This window comes from Capricornis sumatraensis, chromosome 10 (genome assembly GCF_032405125.1).
Source record: "Capricornis sumatraensis isolate serow.1 chromosome 10, serow.2, whole genome shotgun sequence".
Lineage (NCBI taxonomy): Eukaryota > Metazoa > Chordata > Mammalia > Artiodactyla > Bovidae > Capricornis > Capricornis sumatraensis.
The window spans coordinates 11723855-11739768 of NC_091078.1; the positions used below are offsets into that span (position 1 = coordinate 11723855).

Genomic DNA, 15914 nt, shown 5'->3' on the forward strand with positions numbered 1-15914 from the left:
CGTTCCAGGTGGTGAACAGCTATCTGTCCATTTGGCCACATGTGGCTGCTCTTATTCCGTCGTCACACTTGGGCCCCTTCTGTCACTAGTACTTCAATGCTTTTGCCCTATTACCAGCATCCTGTGACCAGACTGACACCACAGCTGTGAAAGGATGGTCTTTGAAAGAGACGTGGTTAAGTCGCATTTGAGAGTCACAGTCCAGTCTGTTGCACGTTCCAGTCATGTTCCAGTTTGGAGCTAAGTTAGCTGAGAGCTGGACCTGCAGGGGTCAGAGTCAGAACGGCCTGAGAGTCCCGCATTTTCCCTGAAGCAGCCTGCCTTAGCAGTCTGACTGCACCAGGGCCCTGTCTGACTCTCTTCTGCCTCCCAGTAGCCTGGCGCTCAGGGCTTCAACTCAACTAAGCAGGGAAGAAAGGATTTTTGAACAATGAAAACAATTTGTTCTAATTTTATTTGTGTATCTCTTGGCTGCGCTGGGCCTTGGTGGGTGCGTGTGGACTTTCTCTTGTTGCAGTGAGCAAGGGCTGCTCTTCACTGTGGTGCATGAGCTGCTCACTGCAGTGGCTTCTCGTCGCAGAGCACAGGGCTCCAGGGCGCGCGGGCTTCAGTAACTGCAGCACGTGGACTCAGGAGTTGCGGCTCCTGGGCGCGAGAGCACGGGCTCAATAGTGGGGGACACGGGCTTAGTTACTCCCAGGCATGTGGGATCTTCCAGACCAGGGACCAAACCCGTGTCTTTCTGCATTGGCCGGCAGATGCTTTACTACTGAGCCACCAGGGAAAACCCAATAAGAAATTTTCTGATGAACTTTTTCAAGCAAAAAGAAAGCAGAGTTGTGTGAGGCATTCACAGTTAGCTCATTCTTAATGTAAGTCTTAAAGAAAAACAGAAAGAGAGAGAAATCGGGTGTTTCTCACCTAGACGATCACTTGAGGCCTCAGCTGCACTCCTCTTTAGTGGAAGCATGATTCCCAGCTGACTGAGCATCATAGGTTGTGGGTTGAGGGATGGCAATCTAGATGAGCCCATGGACTAGAGTATTGCTGTTGAGTTGCCTAATCACCTGCCCAGTTGGTGGGAATTCAAGTGTGTGCTTGGCAGAGACAAATTTTAGAAACAGTACACGCCACTCTCTTCTAGTATGTATTACATAATGTCATATAAGGTACAAAATGTTATACATGTGTATACAGTATACACAAGCATGTGTATATACAGTAATATATATAATATACATACAGAGACACCGCTATGTAGGGTATATACACAAAGCTGCGTATATTCTACCTCATTTGCCATTTAAATATTTTTCTGAGATTTTGTTACTAACCATTTTTTCCTTACACGGAGAAGGCAATGGCACCCCACTCCAGTACTCTTGCCTGGAAAATCCCACAGACAGAGGAGCTTGGTGGGCTGCAGTTCATGGGGTCGCTAAGAGTCAGACATGACTGAGCAATTTCCCTTTCACTTTTCACTTTCACGCATTGGAGAAGGAAATGGCAACCCACTCCAGTGTTCTTCCCTGGAGAATCCGAGGAACTGGGGAGCCTGGTGGGCTGCCATCAATGGGGTCGCATAGAGTTGGACACGACTGAGGCAGCTTAGCAGCAGCATTTTTTCCTTACACACTGATTATGAAACCCGTGGGACTTCCCAGGGGGCGCTAGTGGTAAAGAATCTGCCTGCCAGTGCAGGAGACATAGAGACATGAGTTCTATCCCTGGGTCAGGAAGATTCCCTGGAGAAAGCCATGGCAACCCCCTCCAGTATTCTTGCCTGGAGAATCCCATGGCCAGAGGAACCTGGCAGGCTACAGTCCATAGAGCCGCTAAGAGTAGGACACAACTGAAGTGACTTAGCATGTGGAAAATGTCAGTCTGCAGAGATAGGACATCTTGGTCTTCTAAGGTCTGAAACCTTTTATCTGCTGGAAATCTGACATCTCGCTCAAATTCCTCACATTCTCTTGAATGTCACGTTGAGCGTCGGTAATCACATAGGCACCATGCATCTCTCTTTCTCCCGCCAGGCTTTGATCCTGAAGGAGCTGTCTGTGATCCGTGACCACGCAGGTAGCGCCTGCCTCCGGGAGCTCGATAAGAGCAACAGCCCCCTCACCATGGCTCTGTGTGGCTCCAAAGGTGAGCACCTCCTCTGGCCACTGCTGCCTCTGCCTTCCATGCAGGCTGGCTGGGTGTGCTCTGGAAAATGTGCATCCGAACTTCAGGCCTAGAATTCCCTGGTCGTTCGTCCAGTAGTTAGGACTCAGTGCTTTCACTGCCCAGGCCCAGGTTCAGTCCCTGGTCAGGGAAAAGTCTAACTCCTTTGAAGAAACTTGTTTATCATATGTGTGGATTTCTGAGTTTGAGGGTGCTTTGAGTAAACTTGGTCTTATGTTTTTTGAAGAAAGAAAGAAGAGCCAGGGATTATGTTTGATGATAATTAAATACACTTAAATTTTATAGTTAGCCAGGACCTGAAAGTGTTAGGTTTCATGATACTGCACTCAAATTCAGAACCCCGAGCTTTGCAAACTTCCTGTTTTAACAAATTTTCGACAGAATAAAGTCCAGTCTCTTTAGCCTTGCTGTCCTTCACCCCATAGTCTCCTCCCTGCCTCTGGTGCATACCCCACACTCCTGTCCTGTGTCTCTGCTTCCTACTCTCTGACCCACTTTGGAACTCCTCCCCCATGTCCTCTATGTGGAAGTCATAATCTTCTCCAAGAGTCCAGCTGGTTAATGCTGCCTTCTCACATACTCCCCTGGAAGTCTCTCCTCCAGCCCCAGAGTGCTCATTCGCCCCTGAGCTCTAGCCCTGCCTGGCCTTCCTTGTGTTATTGACAGCTCTGTCCTTGCTGTTCTGGTTCTGTCCTTTACTGTCCCTGGAGTATGAACTTGTTGAGGATGGGGGCTGTACCGTGTTGTATTCCTGTCGTACCAACAGATCTGCTTGTACTTCAGTTACTGTGATTTTGGTAAATGAATGTTCCGTTTCTGACCTGCTTCCCCAGGTTCCTTCATTAACATATCACAGATGATTGCCTGTGTGGGACAGCAAGCTATCAGTGGCTCTCGAGTGCCAGATGGCTTTGAAAACAGGTCCCTGCCTCACTTTGAAAAACACTCAAAGGTAAGCAGGAGTGGATCAAATATAACTTTGAAGGACAAGCTTCAGCAGCACAGAAGAATGACTGAGGCTCTGGGGCTGCAAATTAGGTGACTCCTGGAGCTGGCATAGAGGGTGAGGACCCCCCAGGGTTACTCCCTCTGCAGCCCAAACTTGATTGAGTCCTGTAGAAGGAGCCTCATGAAACTCGGAGCTGTAAAGCTTGGACCAGTGCCCTTTTGTACATTTTCTCTTTTAAGGAGAAGGATGTTAGTTTCCTACCCAACTTTATCTTAAGTAATCTGAATGTGTTGTTACCATTCGTGTGCATTCAACCTGTATACTTATTTTAGGGAACACTTACATAAAAGTATAAAGATTTTTAAACAGTGAACATGGGAACCACAGTGAAACAACCAGGAAATTCCAGGCTCTCTCTGGAATTCCTAAACTGCCTGTAAATGACTTCTGAGTTCTGTTGGCCCTCGTGGTCTGGGCACTACTGTCAGCAGAGTGAGACAGATAGGCCTGTATTGGGGTTTTCTGAGATTCTGGGGTAGATAGCTATTAAATGAACAGTTGAGGAACTTAGAGCTGATTTGGTCACTTAATAATTCTGGATGGAGTCAACTGTTCACACTAAAACACAGATGCCCCAGCTGCTCCTGGCCTGAGGAGCTGTAGGACTTACGGCCAGCCCCTCCTGGGGAGAGGGGCCTGCTGTACTGAAATTGACAGACACTGTCTGTATCAGGTGGCCCCAGGAACAACCTGGGCTCCCTGCCCAAGATCAGAATTTACTAGAGGTCAGGCAGCCAGCAAGTCACTGGAGTGGTACCTGGCTGTGCTTATATGGCTCAGAGTCAAAGCCTGACCAATTCAGAAGAAATGCCAAGGACACCTAGTGCCAGACATTGGGGAGGATGGTACTTGCCTAGAAGTGCTTTTGAGTATGCCAGTTGCCCCTTAAGTGAAATGGGGCAAAAGGATTTTAGCCTATTCATCTGAGTTGTTCTCCAAGGAACACGAACCTGTCCAGATCAAAGGCCATTGGGCATTTCATAGGATGTTTTTTATCTGTGGGTTTTTTTGTTTTTTTACAGTTTTTTTTTCTTTATCTTAATATTCGCCCATTTAAAGTGTAGAATTCCAGCAGCTTCGTGTGTTCACAGAGTTGTGTGATAATCATCATAATCTAAATTTTAGGATATTTTCAACAGCCCAAAAATGAATCCCCATAAACTGTAGCAGCACACAGCTATGTTTTGGAAGTGGACAGGTCCGGCCTGCTGGCAGGTATCCTGGGAATAGTCGTTTCCTGGGAGAAGGCCAGGGTGCCCTCTAAACTGAGATCCATGACTGCCTGCCTGCTCTTGGAGTAGCAGCCCAAGCTTTGGTGTCCCTGTCCTGAGCCTCCTGGCTGGGAACTCCCTCTCCTTTTCTCTGGTAAGGATGGTTTGAACTAAATTATTTCTTCTTTAGGAAAGGGCATAAAACATGGGAGTGCATTGGCCAGGTATTTATAGTCTAAAGGTGAGGTATTTCCTGATTTGAATGGGTCTTGGAATTGGGGACCTTAAACTTTTATTTGTTAGATTTTTCTCTTTTTTTCCTACCTTTCTTTAGCTCCCAGCTGCCAAAGGCTTTGTGGCTAATAGCTTTTATTCTGGTTTGACACCAACTGAGTTTTTCTTCCACACAATGGCTGGCCGGGAAGGTCTGGTCGACACAGCCGTGAAGACAGCTGAAACAGGATATATGCAGGTAACCTGAAGAAATGTAGCCCATTAGCAGTGAAGCCGGACAGGTCTGTGGATCTTGACTGCTGAGTGTTTTCTTCTTTTCTACCTGACTTCTGATTTATTAAGTCTTGGCATTTAAAAGGAGAAACTAAGAGATGTAGATGCCCTAAAAATAAACAACACAAAAAAGTAAGATATTAAAAAAAAAAAGTTCAGAATCAGTGTCTCCTTCGAATGGTGCAGACCAGGCTGGAAGCACATGTACCAAAGCCCCGCTGGAGGAGAACATGGGCCAGAAGTCCCCCAGCACGTCGTCTCACTGAGCCACTATTTGCTAACACACGGAGATAGGCTGACAGTACCCACCTCCTGATTCCACACTGAGAGGCCTGTGCTCACTGTGCAGCAGTTTATGGCATCTGTCATTAATGTCACTCTAAGGGACTCAGAGAACCTGTTCCACTGCCTGCAGGAGGGCTTGGGCACTTGGAGGGCTGACTCGTTCTCCATTGTGTGTACAGCTGTAAGAGAGTAGTCTTCGGGGATAGGGCTGAGCTACATGCTTTTTATGCCTGTGTTTCTGAGACTGCCACAGAGGTACATCCTAGACAGCAGAGAGGTGAGAGCACATCCTGCTTTGTGCTTCCATAAGACCACAAGCGAAGGATCTCTCTCCAGTCTCTAATTCTCATTTCTATCTTGTACTCCATAACCTACATTTTGTTTTTCATTTTGCGGTTGGTTTTGGTTTTGGTTTGTGTTTTTGATGATATTATCTGCTTACAGTACGTGCTGAGGTTAACACTGCAAGTTGCTAGGCCATGAACTGCTGTGGTTTTGTGTCCCTTTTCTCCTCACCATGGACTGAGAAGCGCAGCCCTTGGCAAGCAGGGAAATGAGGACTGATAAACCAGAGATGAGTAATGAGTGAATGAGTAAGCCAGAACACACAAGGTTGATGAGAGCAAAATGGACTCGAGTCCGTACCCACCTATTTCCATAACCTCTCATCTCTCCCCTGTGTAGCATTATTGATAGTGCTTCCCTCTTAATCATCTTTTAATGGGAAATCGCCCTTTAGCTTCAGAGTGTGCTTTTGTCAGAAACCTAACAGACTCTGAAATGCTTTTAACACTCCTGCCTGAATGTCTGTTGACTTTATTTTTTGTCCTGTACCTTTCTGAAGTTGAGAGTATGACTTTCCCAGAGTGGCTTGTTAACCTGGAACAAATTACTTCTGGCATGAGGGATTTTTGTTTTGAAGTTGCCTGGAGGAAGATATCTTTCCCTTTAACTCATTGAACCCCTTCACCCCGCTGGCTGGAGGGTTCTGCTGGTGGAAGGTTCTCCCTAAGCAGGTTTGAGAAATGCCTGCTGCCTGCTGGTTCAAACACACTAGTCCTATTCTCTCTTCTTACCCATCCGTCCCAGAAGAGGGCCTGCACCGGATCCTCTGTAATTCATATTGAAGTCCACAGGGGTCCCGGATTAAGCTGTGTTTAGAAATGCAAAGCAATTGCATTAGTTTAAACCTTAGGGAGACAGAGAGGGAAGGCATAGCAGCCTAGGAAAACAGTGTTTGCTGAGTCCTTCAGGGGTGATGGGGTTTAAATTGCATGTATTCTGAAACATACTGGAGCATGGAGCATATTCTAAATCCCACTGCACAGGCTAGTGAGGCACTTGTGGGGCCATTCTTGAGGTCAGGAACTCTTTTTAAGGGATTTCTAATAAAATGTTTTTATGTGATTAAAAGCACTGGTAGCCTTGAAACTCAGTTGCAAATATCAACCTTCATGCACGTGACTAGTGCTCTCAAAGCACCTGAACTTTTATCTCCTCTCCTTCTCTTCCTCAGAGAAGGCTCGTCAAGTCCCTGGAAGATCTTTGTTCACAGTATGACCTGACAGTCCGCAGCTCTACGGGCGATATCATCCAGTTCATTTACGGGGGAGACGGCTTAGATCCTGCAGCCATGGAGGGAAAAGATGAGCCCTTAGAGTTTAAAAGGGTTCTGGACAACATCAAAGTAAGGTTGAGCATCATATCTGTGAGCGTTTTCAAGGACGTTTCCTTAGAGTGGGTGTGCCTTTGGCATAGCATACAGCTAACGCTGTCATATCTACCCAACCACTGCGATGGTGTTAGTCTGTTTTATTCGCTTTGCATAATTTTCCCCAGGTATTAAGGAAAGAGAGTTTCTCAAGTTCAAAGTCTAGTTCTTGGTAGTGAACCGGTGCCAGTGGAAGAGGCCTTGGTCTTCTTGCCAGTGTCTAGTAGAGTGCGATGGAGACCATGTAGACGTCGTGGGTGGGGAGAAGCAGGCCTGTTTCTCATAGTTTTAACAGGGGATATAGTTTAGAGCAAGCTTTTTGAGAGGTAGCTGGACAGTGTTGATCTGAATTTAAATCTGGGTGCCCTTGAGCGATACTTCAATTTCACTTACAGGAATTTGCCCTACAGAAGTGATCTAAATGTGCCAAGAATGTTCTTCCAGCATTGTTTATAGCAGATACAGGCCATCTGTGGAGGACAGGTCAAACATGGAATGGTCTGTCCACATGTTAGGCTGCAGTGTAACCATTAAAACTCTGAGGAAAAACCCATGAGCTTGGGGGTGGAGAGGTATTTTCACACCTGAAATTTTTTTTTTTTTTTCATAACAGCAGTTTATGGTTTTAGTGCAAATCTGGGGTGGGGTGAAGGTTGGGAAGGAATGACACAATACCCACTGAATAGCCCACAAGCTGTTAGGTAAGGTGGAGTATCAGTTTATGCTGTTTTCACCTTCGTATTAAAGGTATGTGTTTTGAAAGACAAAAACATCACAGGTTGCTGAAAGCTCTGGGTGAGGTTGTATTGTCTCTTATAAACTCCTTCACTGAATACTGCCCCCTGCCCGCCTCCAAATCACACTGTTTTCTTTTGATATTCGAGGCAGTCTTCCCATGCCGGAGCGAGCCTGCTCTCAGTAAGAACGAGCTGCTCCTGAGCGCCGAGTCCATCATGAAGAAGAACGAGTTTCTCTGCTGCCAGGACAGCTTCCTGCAGGTGAGCTCTGCGGGGGCTGCGCACCCGGCTTGGCCGTCACCAAGGAATCATTCTCCAGGTGCCGACAGTGAAGTGTATAAGCTGGGGGTGTTTATGTAAGAGTGTTTCTCGTTAGAAGATTTAAGAGCGGCCTAGGCAGGAGAATCTCAGCAGTCAGCATAAAGAATTTATCTCATGTCTTTTTTAGTTTGTCTTTTGCACAAGTGTTTCTCTGGTAGAAGACAAGTGCTCTAGTTACGAGAACTGATTTTTTTTTTTTTAAACCCTGTCCCTATCACCCTCTGCCACCCAGTCTCTCATCCTGTAAGCCAACTCCTCCCTCTGTGGTTTTGAAACCCAGTAATTTGTAATAGTAAGAACATTGTTTTAATGCCATTTACACAATAAATGATGCAGTGGGGTTTGTTTAATACCATCATTATTTTAAATTGCTTTTTTTCTTGCCACAATATGGGTTAGAAATGTACAGTCATCCTTCCTTTTTCTTCCAGGAACCTGTTACCTTGACATCCTGTTGGTTTTTTAGTTTGTTTTTATTTCACAGACCTCCTCCTTTCTGTTGATAATCATGTTTATGATCAAAAGCAAAGGAATACAGGAATACATGGTTCCCTATGTACACTGATTGTGATTCAAATATAGCACAAAATATATCCCTTGAAGTATATAAAAGATAAAAAGAGTAAGACACTTAAATAAAGATATTTTAGGTAAAAGCTCTTCACTCTTTGACATGGTAAGATACAAAAGGTGAAAAAGAGATTCTTCCAGATTTTAACACATTTAAAATTAAGAGCCTGGCTAAGCTGAGTGCCTTCATTTTTTTTTTTCTGCTTCACAATTTTTTTTTTTTTTAAGTAACAAATGAGAGATATGATTTGGTTTTTCTCCATGACTGTATTCACTTATTTATGTTTCTGTTTCTCCTCGAAGACCTTAACTGAGACAGGCTATGAGAAATACAACGAGGTAACGTGCTTCCGTGCTGTGGCTACCGAGCAGGGGGCATGGCTGTGCTGTGCAGTCTGCCAGCCCCAGGCGCTGCAGGGCGCTGTCCCGTCCGACTAGCAGGGCTTCCCCTTCGTCACTTGGCCCAGGCCCTTTCTTGTCTTAGATATGGTTTGACAGTGGTCCCCTGACCAGCAGCCCTTGTGGGTTCAGTGAGCACTTGTTCATGCATCCCGTCCCCATCTGTCACACGCCCCACAGATCCAGGGCCCCAGAGGTGGCGGAACACGTCCTCACCCTCCAGTCAGTCAATCTGAGATCAGGTTTGCCGAGGGATTCCAAAATTCACTGACCAGAACAGATTCATCTGAGCCGAGAAAACCTTGTCCTGCTGTGGTGTCAGAGCTGGGGAGGCAGAGAGAACTCCCGGGTGGCGCTGAGCCCCAGCCCTGCCAGAAGCCGAGAGCCAGGCTCACACACACGCTGCGGGCTGAGTGCGAGCAGTAGCTGCTGGTCAGCCGTGTGATTAACAGCCTGCCAGTTGCCGTGTTCTGAGTGCCCTTGGGATGCATGGGTTGGTCCTACTAAGTTCTTAGTAGCTTATCTCAGTTTCCCCTTCCAAAAAGGGAGCTTTTTTCCTTTTAACCTAACTTCCAAAATACCTGCCATAACTCTTGGGTGAGGGAACTCATTCCTTTTAGCAAAGCCACTCCCAGAAGCATGTCCACGTGGGTGGCAGCTGAAAGCTGTCCTTTGCACCAGAATGGGGGAATGGTGTGAGGTGTGTGCGCTTGATTGCTCATATGTACCGACTTCCTCGACAGATGAAAAACCCCTGGATCGGCTTGGCCTTGGGTTCTGGCCCCGGTTTCCCTGTGCCAACAGGTGGGGCAGCCTTGAACACCTAGCAGGCAAATGGCAACATCTGGGTCAGGAGGGCTTTCAGAGGCTCTCCCTAAAGGACATGACCACAGCTAGATAAGTAGGCTCAGGGAGGAAGTCACCCTTTGGAGGAAGCTCTTAATACTGAATGATACAGAGGAGACACTAGGTGGCCACGGGTTTTATTGCTGATGAGGATCCCACTTGAAGGCAGAGCCTCCTCAAGGGAGATTGTCCCACCACCTTCTCCAGCTCTAAGTTCTACCTCTGATTGGTAACAACTAACTACATCTGAAAAATGTGGCCTCGAACCTGCAATTAACAAGTAAGCCTGTCGAGTCTCTCTTTAAAAAGAGTCTCTTGAGAATTTTCAAGTTCTTTTAAATTAGTTTAAGTTCTTTCTTAAATAGAAATCTTTCTGCATAGAATGATGGCTGAGTGTCATGGTAACTTTCCACTCTTTGTCAGTGAGGGGAGTTGATCAACAAGGACAGTCGTGAGAAGCCTGTGTTCATGAACAGCGGACAGCCCAGCTGTGATGGAGTCCACCCTTATAGCCTCCCGATCACCTGGGCCCCTGGGAGCCAGTCTGAAGTGTCCAGCGGGCCAAGACAGTTTTGCAGAAAACCCCTCCCCTGAGTGTAGACTGTGCAGAAACATTTGACTTTGTAGAGGGGCCTGTTCGCTTGGCCAAGCCCTAACCTTATTCAGCCCAAATGGCCTCCACTCTAGAGTGATGGAGCCAGTATCCTACCGCCCCACAGGGAGAGCGCACCACGCTGGACAGCAAGTGACTAAGGAGTTTGTGGTCACAGACCCTGTGGACCCCAGAAGTTTGAGTTTTTTGCTTTCAGAAAAGATAGTAACTAGAAATTGTTCATTAGTCTATGGGAGGCTAGAGAGATTTGTTTTTGCAGTGTTAGGACAGTACCCGGCTAGTTAAGTCTCAAGCTTTCTGGAAGTGCCTTACAGAATTCTGTTTTTGCGAAAGTGGGCTTCTGGTCCAATCTGCCCTTGGAAACATTTATTTCAGACGAAACTTTAGATACTTTTAGCTGTGATACAGATTGAGTAGACACTGGGCAGGCATGCTGGTCTTCTCCTACAGTTATCCTCAATTGAGAAACATGACCTAGTGAGGCTTTGCAGCCATCAAAACAGTTGTCCACCCTCGGGCCTGCCCAGGGATTTGTCCAGATGCGTGGATCTGACCTCAGCCAGCCGCACAGAGCAGCTGGATGCCTGCACTTGGCCAGAGTGCCCCTCAACCCCCAATTTGTCCAGAATCATTGAGGGAAATCATATTTCCCTGAGGGTCGCCGAGAGGAACCATAGGCTATCCACCCTTTCCCTTACTGTCAGAAACACCCCAGTATCAAACCAGAGTGGCTGCTGTGCTTTTTCTGAAGGATGCAGCTGCTAGATTGCATGTGTCCTCAGCGCACCTGCAAGGTGCTCTAGGAGTCAGTCCTACGGTGCATGGTGTGTGCTGGCAACGGGGCACGGATGTGTGTGGCCCATTAAACACACCGCACCCCCTGTGAAAACTCCTCGAAAGGAGATCCTGGCTGCTCCTGGTTGTTGGAGCAACCACAAGGCTATTTCACAGACACATACCAAAGTATAAAGCATATGGGGCTTCCCTTAGAATAGTTACCAGAAAACCTAGGCCTGTCATTTCTAGCCGTGCCCTATGGATCTTCCATACAATGTAAATTCTCTTCACCTTCTTTCTTGCTCCATTTTGTCATCATCCCGGGGCTTGGAGCCCTATTCCTAAAATACAGCAGGAGCTACAGATAGGCTGATGTTTCATTTCCAGCTTTGAGGGTGATTTCCTGGAGGCCTTACAAAGTTCTGAGCATGAGACAGGGGAGCAAGGCAGAGGTGAGGGTCAGAGATAGAGCTGGGACCTGGGCGTGTTTCCTTTGAAATGAAGGCAAGCTGAAGGCATGTGCTTGAAATGTGCATAGCATCTACAAAGCCAAGCTCTGTAGTATTTAAGTTGAACAGAACAATTGCAGAAGAAACCCTCAAAAATGTATCAGTCTAAAGGCTTAGAAGTCCAAGTGGTGCAACAGTACTTACTCTGGGCTGCATGAACGTGGGCAGCGAGGTGTTCCAGGAGGGCAGGGGAGAAGGCAGCGGGTGGAAAGGGTCATCCTCTGTCACTCTCACGTGCTGGGTTAGCACTACAGCTTCATAGGAAGCATCATCACAGTAAAAAGACCTGAGAAGCGCTGCACGGATGAACGTGTCCAGGGTATGGGTAATGTGGTGTGCTCCTTAGAAAAGCATGTTGTAATAGAACCCGTATCCGTGTCATATCCCTTACAGTGTCTTATTTAGCCACCACGAAAGTAGGAAGGATTCATCACATGACTAAAGTTTCCTTAAAAATGAATCAGGTCATGCAAATCACTGAGAAATATAGATCTGATGTTTGTTGTGTAATCTTTCAGGAGATAAAAAAGTTTATCAAGGAGGTCTCTGAGAAGATCAAGAAGACCAGAGATAAATACGGCATCAACGACAATGGCACGACAGAGGTAGCGGCCCTCCCCAGGGGGTCAGGCAATGCAGAGGGTTTCCCGCACTGCCGGCCCTGACCCTGAACTCGGCTTTTGTTCCTCTAGCCCCGTGTGCTGTACCAGTTGGACCGGATCACCCCCACCCAAATAGAGAAGTTTCTGGAGACGTGTAGGGACAAGTACATGAGGTGAGGGTGCTAATTGTCTCAGGCGGTCGGGCAGTCCAGTGGGTCTCTTGCGTCTTTCCTATTTCCCCAGGAAACAGAATCCTGTGCCCACAATCACTTACCAACTGCCAGCCTTGAGCAGGTTCTGTCGCCTCCTCTCTAGGTGCTCCAGTGGGTAGACAGGCCGAGTGCTCCAACATGTGGTAGGAAGTGCAGAGAAATTTCCAAGCATCATCTTTTCATAGGGAAACTACCAACATATTGGGCAAGGGCTGGCTGCTTTGTCTGCCTGCAGTACCATGTGTGAGCAGAGCTCTTAGGTCTTCTCCAGTCATCCCACGCTGACCGCAAGTAGCCACACAGTGCTCACTGTCCTCATTGGACCCCTCCGAGCATTACTCCCCCTTATCTATACCTGTAACTGATCTGTGTCCGGTTTTCCTCTGTTACAAGCCCAACCTGGGTCCTTGCCAATTCCTTCCTGACCCTGACGGCATATGTATTTTTTCTGTTGAAAGATAATCAGAAACCTCCCCAGCCGTTTGTGGGGTTTAGTTTTGTCTCTTTTTTTTGTCCATGGCACAAGGCTTGCAGGATCTTAGTCCCTGGGGGTTGAACCTGGTCCCTGGCAGTGAAAGTACAAAGTCCTAATCACTGGAGTGCCAGGGAATTCCCTGGTTTTGTCTTTTAATTGAGGTATAGTTGACCTATATGTAAAAGTATATAAAATGGGTATATTTAAATGGGCTTTATATAAGATTGTTGCATCTCTTTTGTTTAATTGTATTAATGGAGTAGGGGCTTCCCAGGTGGCTTAGTCGTAAAGAATCCTCCTGCCAACCAGGAGACTCGGGTTCAATCCCTGGGTCAAGAAGATCCCCATAGAGAAGGAAATGGCCACCCATTCCAGTATTCCTGCTTGGGAAAATTCCATGGAAAGAGGAGCCCGGTGAGCTGCAGTCCATGGGATCCCAAAGAGTCGGACACAACTTGGCCAACTAAACAAACAACAGATAGTTGACCTACAACATTATGCAAGTTTCAGGTGCAAACACAGCGATTCAATATTTCTGTAATTGCAAAAAGATCACCACGATACATCTGGTTACCATCTGCCGCCGTACAAAGATATTGCATCATCATTAATTGTAATCCCCAGGCTGTACATTTCATCCTGTCTTGTCTTTTCAGGGCACAGATGGAGCCAGGTTCTGCGGTGGGCGCGCTCTGTGCCCAGAGCATTGGCGAGCCGGGCACCCAGATGACCCTGAAAACTTTCCACTTTGCGGGCGTGGCCTCCATGAACATCACCCTGGGCGTGCCCCGCATCAAAGAGATCATCAACGCCTCCAAGGCCATCAGGTGCCCTCATCCATTTCCCTCTTGTTCTCACACTCGTCTGTCGTGTCCTGGAGAAACAACGTTTCTCTTGTCATGAGGGGGTGTCTGATAAATGCTAGCGGACAGTATCTCAGAGTCTGGAGTGACACGTGCTAGTGTTAATCATATTGTGGCTCTTACAAAAAATCCAAGACAAAATGTCCAAACTGGAGAGAGTCAGAACTGAAGCAATGGTTCTCTGTGACCACAAGTCCGTGAAAGAGAGAAACCTAAAAAAATGCCTGGAAAAATTGGAACCATGTGTCATTGTAGACTTCACCCATTTGATGTTGTTATTCCCAGCTTCACTAGTCATGATGATGTGTCTGCGACTCGATTTGGGACCGTATTCTGTGACAACACTCCGCCAGCCCAAATCCCACCCCCTGGTGATTTCATGGTAGAATTTGTAGGTGTCCTGAAACTGGGAAAGACAGAAATACTTTATAGCGCGTTCAGTGACAAAGTCATGTCTTACTGATGATCGGAGTGTGACGAAATGACAACACAGCATTAAAGGAGAGAACGCTGTACTTGGTTCCGGAACAGCAGCTGTCCGTGTCCCGGGTGGCAGGAGCTCTGCCCGCCTCTAGGCCAGTCAGATCACCCAGGAGTGTGCGTTCAGGGGATGCCATCCAGGATGGCGAGGGTGGAAGCGGCTAGCTAGTAGTTGGAGGAGTCAGAGGTGTCCTGGAGGGGAGGTTGTGGGGGTGCAGTGGGGTAAGCTGTAAGAGACTTGATCTTGTCACTGTGCACGCCATAGCATACAAACCTGTAGTACACAAAGGGTCAGTTTACTCAGGGAGCAGGACTGAAGTAACTGGGTATTAGGACCAAAGAGGAGAAGGCAGGATTGCGTGGCCAGGGAGACTGTTCCGAAAGCCACTCACTCACTGATGGAGTGGCTTGCCTCCTGAGCACGGGTGTGTGCAGCCCTCAGGACTGCGCCTGGCTCCAGTGAATGCTCAGTACAGTAAACTGCACTTGCTGTTAAGGCTCCAAACTCACCCGGGCTTAACGCAGTGTGGCCTTCAAGCAGCCTCATAATCCTTTGCACTCCCTCCCCACAGCACCCCCATCATCACAGCACAGCTGGACAAGGACGACGATGCCGACTATGCTCGTCTGGTGAAAGGGAGAATTGAGAAAACCCTCTTGGGAGAGGTAAGAAGAAACCCCTCTCGACAATAAGAGAACTAAGCCAGCAGCTTCGCCAGGACGCATGAGGACCGCCTGCAGTGGATTTACCAATCCGGGTGTCCACGCTGCTCTGTGTCCTTAAAGACGAGAGGGAGCCTCGTATGCCCTGAAGGACAGGGAAGTGACTGACGGATGTTCTGATCTTTTGACACCGCAGATTTCAGAGTATATTGAAGAAGTGTTTCTTCCTGATGATTGCTTCATTCTCATCAAGCTCTCCCTAGAACGGATCAGACTTCTGAGGCTGGAGGTGAGTCCCGTAATTAAAGGCGTGAAGGAAGTCATCCCCTTTCAGTCCCAGGACAGGTGCTGATGAACTAGGGCGAGAGGTACCTGTAGCATGGGAAGCCCCAGAGAGGCTTCCACTTGGTGTCTGCCCTCTGGATCTCTTGTGCCTTCACGTTCTGTCTGCCCCTGACCCCGGCACAGATATGACCACCTAGAGGCACACAGGAAATTAGTGGAGGTCGTGTGCAGACCACAGTGCCCATTTGCTGTGGCACAGCATGCCAGCAGTTGGAAGGGCCATAGTGCCAGCCGTGTCTTACCCACCCGTGGGCGCCCAGCGCAGCGACGGCTGGCTCAGGATATGTGGGTTGACCTGGCTTCTTCTTATTGGCATTTATAAACGGGTAACGGTGGCAAAATGGATTTAGGAGGGGCGGGTGGTGGGATCTACTTTTTTAGTGAAGAAAGCAGAGGTGTATATACAGTACATACATATACATACGTCTCTGGTGTTAAGATATCACAGTACCAAAAAAGACATGACGAGGAGAGAGACTGGTGAGGGGGGAATAATTTAAAAGCCTCCTTAGAGGGGCAGGATGCTGAAAGGCCAAGAAACCTAGAAACCGCAGCCTCCAAACCCCACCAGTAACCTCCCGGGCATGCGACC

General features: G+C 47.6%; 1 protein-coding gene across 1 annotated transcript in view; it reads left to right on the forward strand.

Annotated features, from left to right (window-relative positions):
• Positions 1-15914, forward strand: part of POLR3A (RNA polymerase III subunit A) — a 43918-nt gene that overhangs the window by 23246 nt on the left and 4758 nt on the right. Inside the window, exons 17-26 of the mRNA XM_068982045.1 lie at positions 2037-2148; positions 3021-3139; positions 4742-4879; positions 6716-6886; positions 7795-7908; positions 12201-12287; positions 12375-12457; positions 13628-13798; positions 14887-14980; positions 15174-15266. Of these exons, the coding sequence (XP_068838146.1) occupies positions 2037-2148; positions 3021-3139; positions 4742-4879; positions 6716-6886; positions 7795-7908; positions 12201-12287; positions 12375-12457; positions 13628-13798; positions 14887-14980; positions 15174-15266 (1182 nt within the window). The remainder of the gene's footprint in view (positions 1-2036; positions 2149-3020; positions 3140-4741; positions 4880-6715; positions 6887-7794; positions 7909-12200; positions 12288-12374; positions 12458-13627; positions 13799-14886; positions 14981-15173; positions 15267-15914) is intronic.